Source organism: Rutidosis leptorrhynchoides, chromosome 1 (assembly GCF_046630445.1).
Source record: "Rutidosis leptorrhynchoides isolate AG116_Rl617_1_P2 chromosome 1, CSIRO_AGI_Rlap_v1, whole genome shotgun sequence".
In the NCBI taxonomy this organism is placed as follows: Eukaryota; Viridiplantae; Streptophyta; class Magnoliopsida; order Asterales; family Asteraceae; genus Rutidosis; species Rutidosis leptorrhynchoides.
In genome coordinates, this window is record NC_092333.1 from 550,271,359 (window position 1) to 550,278,752 (window position 7,394).

Genomic DNA, 7,394 nt, shown 5'->3' on the forward strand with positions numbered 1-7,394 from the left:
CAGTATCATCCTCACAAGTCACATCTCAATTAAAAAAAAAAAAAAAAAAAAAAAAAAAAAAAAAAAAAAAAGAGACCCCAAACAGAAATATTATACTTTGAATTTTAAATAAATATAAAAATTAAGCAAAACCCTCCCATAATTTGTTTCAAGCATGAGAGAAAAAGAATTGGCATGCTCAATCCAAATTTAGTCCACTAATCCATTGGTTATCATTGCATTGATTGTATTTGCATTTTGAAGAAAAGAAAACGAGTTTTTTTCTTCTCTATAAAATTTTACGAGAGGAAATCTTGTTCGTCTTGCAAAAACTCTTTCCGTAACTTGCGAGTAAAGAGCTTACAAGCATCCATACTTAAATCGATAGCAGCTGAAAGTGCGATAAAAAGAGCAGCATCAGCCATACATGTTACGTGTTGCACTCCCACTTGCACCATAGGCTTACTCGTCTTCCCTTCACCTTCAATGCTCGAACTCATTACAAAGCCTTTTATATTCGATAATGGACTTGCTCTCGAATCTTTTAACGTTTCGTCAATGCAAAATTTTCCACCTTTTTTAATATTCATGGTGCCTTCGGAAATAGGAATGCCACTTGTCATACCAGAATTGGTTACAAGCTCAAATTTATAACCTAGCCCGTCTACCGGGGCCCGTTCACGCCAGGCTTCAAGACGACCCCATGGTTTCCAGTTACTAATTGACGCACCATGGGGTCGTAGGATAAGCCAGGCTCCAGGATTTGATCTTGAGACGCGATCAGACCCTTGAGACGGGACAAAAGGAGTGATCATTGAGGCTGCAGCAATTGAGGAACCCGATAGATCGTGTACCACGATCATCCACCCTTTTCGCTCTCTTGGTTTTTCTTTTCCGCTAGAAAACGTCGTTGACCATCCTCTATTGATATTGTTCATTGTGAAATCTGATGGTAGAGAACTGTAAAGTTGGAAAATAAACAAGAAACATAATTAAATTAAGTAAACATAGTAGTACTTTGATTTGATATATACAATATATACAATGCAAGTTGTGATTAAGTTAAGAACAATTGAATGGTTAGTCAAAGTCACACAATTCATAAAAGTCAAACAAGAACAATCAAGAGGTGGTGGTTAAATAACCAAAGAGCATTGAACTGACACCAAAATCCAGAGCACATGGAAAAGAATCAAGCTGGTGGTTGTCTTTGACAGTTGGATGTATCTTTTATTGGCCGATAACATCAATTATTAGTCGCAAACCTTCAAATTATATCATACTTAAATATAAATATTACTCGGTATTATATAAAATAGTCAAATATCATATAAAATAAAACTCATGCAGAGCATAATAACTCAAAACAAAATGTTTAAAATACTTTTGGAGTTTTCACTTGAATAACATGAATTGAAATCAATGTGACGCCAAGTATGTATGATTTTAAAAACTGCTTTTTTAATATAAAAAGTAAACGTAGAATCTGGAGCAAAACAAGGAAAACTTAGGAGTAATCAAAGAAATCATCATGATAATTGGGTTGCCTTAACTTGTCACATTTTAATATTTGCAACTTACATTATTTACATTATGTTGATTATATATAAAATAGAAGGAAAATGATAAACTTAGTCATGATGGTTATACTTAATCATACAAAAAATAATATACTTTCATATTTATAACTCAACCCTATCATATATAATATTAATACCTAACTTATATAAAGAAAGTTGATATTAAAAAAAAAAGAATATTTATACTTTTTAATTAATTAAACAAGATTTAGAAATTTATTTATGGTATACTTAAACGTAGCCCTAAACGCTACGTTTATCAAAACCCATAATAGAATTAATTAAACGACATCATAACGAATATGTATAGAGATTGAAGAGAGTAAAGATGACAATATCTTAAAAAGAAAGCAATGTAGGACATGCAATAAGGTTTCTAAGGATTCATGGTCCATGAATATTAATTTCCGCTTGCACTACTTAGATTCAAATAAGAATTCTCTTTTTCACTATGTTAACTCCAACTAAGTTATACGGAGTAATTAATTTTTGAATAATATCTGGAACTTATAGTTATAAAAAAATATGTAATTTAGACACTCTTAAAACTTGTTTGGTATCATTAAAAGCTTAAACACATCATTATTAAAAGAAAAAGTACTTCAATTAGGTGGGAATTCTTAAGAATTTTAGTTTCACCTAAAAATGTTATAACAGTATATTTGTTACATTTTATATTTATTTAAAAAATGGGAATATTTTTAACAATAACCATAACCATAATTAGTTGGAAAAAAACATGGACCACCGGTTGATCACCATAACCATGAAACTGGTACAGCTAAGATACAAGTATACAACACAAACTAATATGTACACCACAATATACTACAAGGTACAACTAATCAATGCATAGAGTAAAAGTACACTAACCGCGATCTTGAGCTACGGTCGGCGCTAAATTTGCAACTAAAAACCGGTTGACGTATATTCCCTTGAATTTGAAACACGACCGGACTACACTCCGGTTCACCACCAAACTGAAACAAAAACCGTGGATCCGGTTCAGTCCGAACTTTCATGTACAAACAAGCGGCCGGTTTTTCAACTTCACTCCCGAGTTTCAACCATCCGCTGTGAGACACAACCGGTTTAGTAACCGACCCGTCAATATTAACAATAACCCCAACCCGACCCAGCATTTTATTACCACTCAGCCCACAAGTCCGGCCCAACCGTCCGGAGTAAACTGATACGGTTAAGAGGACCGGTTTGCCTTGGAGACGGCGGAGGGCGGCTGGGTCGAGGTGAAAATTGACGGCGGCGGATGTGGAGTCCGGTGGTGAGGTATCGGAAGCGGCGGCGGTTGAGAGTGGGATTAAGGCGGTTTGTGAGGGGAAGTTTTTGATACGAAGTTTGCAGTAGCATGGGGTGGCGGAAGAGTGGATTCCGGCGGCGGAGGTGATGGGTTTGGTGGTGAGTGGGAGTTTAAGTGACAAGGATTCGATTATTAAACGAACAAATGGACATGGATCCATTATCGAAAAATATTTGGAATTCTTGGTGATGTATGAATAAAATTGTTTACGAGTTTAATGATACAGAACTTATAGTGTGTGTAGCTTTGGAAACATCTATCTATATCTATATTTCATGAATAAATGTCGGGTATTTGACAGCTAACTTACATGGGACCCACTTTAATTAATTGTTTATATAAATGGTAATGAATAATGTATATTAATTTTATTTTTTAACTTTTGATCTGTATACATATTTTTTTAGGCTAAAAATATAAAATCACCACACAAACACCAAGAAAATTACGAATTTTTTTAAAAGATAGTGTTTATTTTAACATTTTGCAAAAATAGAAAAAGTGATAAAAGTTGTACAAAAATGGAAAGACCGAAGTATGAAATTAACTTCAATTTTGACAAAATCGGAGTTTCAAACTTCGGTTTTGTCCCTTTTTGCTGACTAAACCATAATCCGAAGTTTCAAATATCGGTTTTGTCCCTTTTTGCTGACTAAACTATAATCCGAAGTTTGAAACTTCGGTTTTGCATATGCAATATTAAAACTGCAATTCATACTCTTTTCACGCTCAGATTTGATACGTTTTTACAGTTACTTATGCCACTTTTATCTTAAATCCAATGAGAACACCACAAATAACACAATATTATTATTAGTAATTTGCAAATATAAATTTTATGAACAACACGTTTATTGATAACAATAACACGGTTACATTTTTTTCAAATTAAAAATACATAAGTAAAGTAAATTAGAAGCGACACATAAAGTAGATGTACCACATAATTAAATTAGATGTAAGGGAAGAGTTTGCTGTTTCACAATTGCTTCATTTTTTATTCCATTCCATTCTATTCCTCTTTCTCGTAAAGATACTCGAATTTTCCTTTAGCTTCATTCCAAACCATCACGCCCGAGTGTTCTACCGAAATGTTTTCTTTGAGCCACTCAAACACCTTTGAAATTGTCATCTGACTAACATCAACATTTGGGAACTGCTCCACACAGTGTAACGCGTGAATTTTGGTAAAAACTTACCATTCCAATAGACATCAATCTGAACAAGAATTGGTGACATGTTTTCAATTTTGTGTGTGTGTGTGTGTGTGTGTGTGTGTGTGCGCGCGCGCGCAGAGGAGAGTGATATATCCATTTATTCTAATGGAGATCTCTTATATACACTAGCGTGTTATTAATAATTCGGCAATTTAAAAACCGGTTTCAATAAAAGCTGACGAACAGTAAAAGGTAACAGTAACGTATTTTTAATTTCTTTTTATGAAATGTGTGATACCTGACAAATCGGATTTTGTAACACCGATTTAATTGTTTTTTCTGAAATGTCTAAAACTGGACTTTAAAATGCCGGGTTATTGTAGATGTATGCTTATAAAAGTGAATTTTGATTGTTGCATAAACACAACTAAAATGGATCTGAAATACGTTTCAATTGACGTATATCATGGTTGTGATTTTGTATGGAATGATAATACAAAATTCACTGAAGGGCATAAAATGACGTTTGATAACGTAGATGTTCGCGGCTTTAATATGAAGAAGTTGATAGAGTTCCTTCGAGAAAAGTTACCAGAGAATCCAACTTCAATGGACATATACTATTACAAACAAGGAGTTGATGAACCCGAAGTAATGTGCTTTGATGAAGAATGGTATACATTAGTAGGAAAAGCGTGTATACTTTCAGCAAAAATTGAGTTGTATGTTTTATTTGGAGTTTTTGAAGACGCATTTGAATTCAATACGATGTATGATAGTTATGGTGAATACTAATATGCACCTAGACCTTTTATAAATTAAAGTTATTGTAATGGATTAGTAACGTGCAATTTCAATATTTCAACACTTTTATTCATAAACATAAAAAACGATTATAACAAACAGAGTACAACAAATTACTACTAAAAACCTATGGCAACCTAGTTGGATAGGTATTCCTGTTGTAACCTTCAGCCCTGCATATACCACACTTTGTTTTTGCTTTTCACGTTCATCCATCTGGTTCTTAAAATGTTTTGATTTCTTCCTCCCACTGTGCTTAGTCAATCTTGTTGGATCTACCATAATGTTTGTGACGACCCAAAAATTTCCGACCAAATTTAAACTTTATTCTTATTTCGACACGATAAGCAATGTCTGTAAAGTGAATCTCAAAATTTTGAAACAGTTACATGAATGCATTGGCCCTTTGACTATTACCGACGATTCACGAACAATTGTTTGTAAATAAATATGTATATATATGTGTAAATATAGGGATGTATAATAATTAGAGGGAATGAAACATAACTTAAATTAAATATGTAAACTAAAATACAATTTAATCAATTGTGTTGAATATGTAAAGTAGTATATAAAACAACGAAGTTGCTATTAAAATAAATATTTATATATACATGAATCTATACATAATTAATGTTGTATGTATATTATAATAAATGTATAAATAATAAATATTCCATATATGTTATTATATCATATTAATAATAATGACTAAGTACCAGTTAAAATATTAAAGTCATATTATTAACCTTACTTTCATTATAAATGTTAATATTTGTATTATAAATATTATTATATAAAATATACAGAATTTGATATGTATAAGTTATCACGATTAAAAATTATTATTAGTATTATGATTATTATTGTTATTAATTGTATTAAAATTATTATTATTATACCTATAAAGTGTTATAGGAATTATTATCATTAGAATTACTATTAAGTTATAATATTATGAGTAATATTATTATAGTTATATTTATTAACAAAATAAATTATAAATTATAAATACAATTACATAAGTAAAAGAGATATACAAATTTAGATATAAATACAGATACATGAATATTGAAAAATAAACAAATTATAATTAATTACATAAGCCTATATAAAAATACAGATATATTTAGAGATACAAATACGGATATACATAAATATAATTATATAAATATATAAATACATGATATAACATATATAAAATACAGATATACTCTGTATATACAAGAAAATACATGTATACTCCGTATGTAAATACATAAATTTATGTATTCTGTTTAATGTCCCCATCCTTCCGCTCAATTTGTCTAGCTAAGTGGTAAAGGTGTCGATTTCAATTCACTGGCAGGATCCAAAATTTGTACAAATCAATCTCATAAAGGCAGAAGTTGTTAGCAATCATAATCAGATGTATATTTTTTTTCTTCTGTCCTTAGACTCAAAACTGTCGACCCATTCCCTTATATACACAAGTGATTGACACTGGATTCCTATCCCAATTCCTTTAGAAACTAACAACCAAACATTCTATATATATATCCTCACTGCAAATTGGGAAATTTAATCAGAAAAATAAGAACCCAGTCATTCCCTCTGTTCTTGACTCCCATAATCAAAACCCAATTTTAAATCAAATTTTAAAATGTATAAATGCAATTCCGTTTGAAAACTTCTAATAAATCTATCTGGAAAGTTTCCAATTTCAATTTTTCATATTGAGTGAAAATTTGAAAGTCAAAGTTATTTTTTCTAACGATCAAAGTATACGTTCATCCAGAAATTCAAGCTCAATCGGATGTTTTCAGTTAAACTATCGACCCAGAAAGTTTCTATGAAGGATTTGGAACGTATTTCATTTAGGAATTTCGAGCTAAAACGCTATCAATTTCAAAATCAATGATTGAGTTAATTATCGGGTATTTATTTTGCTGTTAAGCTATTTTTTTAATTATTTGTTCGTTTTAAATTAATTCAGATTCAACTCAGATCGTTTCTGTTTTACATATAAATCCTAAAACACATTTTTGTATTTATGGTTAAGAATATATGGGTTCTGATCAAATTATTATATGAGGGAGAAGAAGAAAAAGGGAGAAACAGATGATACGCGTTATATATAAATGGAACATGAATATTAACAGAAAAGTAAGCCAGCTCAGTTGGTTAGTTGGGGTGTCGGGTTTCGAGTGGTCGCGGGTTCGAGTCCCCTCCCGGGCAGCTTATTTATTTTTAATGCTTCTAAGGCATAATTTGATATTATTATTATTATTATTATTATTATTATTATTATTATTATTATTATTATTATTATTATTATTATTATTATTATTATTATATTTATTATTATTATTATTATTATTATTAATTTTACATTTATTATCATTAATATCCTTAATTTTATCATTAATAGAATTGTTATTATTATTATCTTATTAATAATATTATGTATTATAATCATAATCATTTTTACCACTATTAATATTATTTTGATATTATTACAAATATTATTATTGATATACAAATGATATGTTAATACATATAACATAACAAAAATTA

General features: G+C 30.3%; 1 protein-coding gene across 1 annotated transcript; it reads right to left on the reverse strand.

Moving 5' to 3' along the window:
- Positions 1-278: 278 nt before the first annotated feature.
- Positions 279-3,037, reverse strand: LOC139879241 (uncharacterized). The gene is made up of 2 exons (XM_071865409.1): positions 2,433-3,037; positions 279-939 (listed from the first exon to the last, which is right to left on the reverse strand). Exons 1-2 carry the CDS (start codon positions 3,035-3,037, stop codon positions 279-281), a joined length of 1,266 nt encoding a protein of 421 aa, XP_071721510.1.
- Between the last annotated feature and the right edge of the window lie 4,357 nt (positions 3,038-7,394).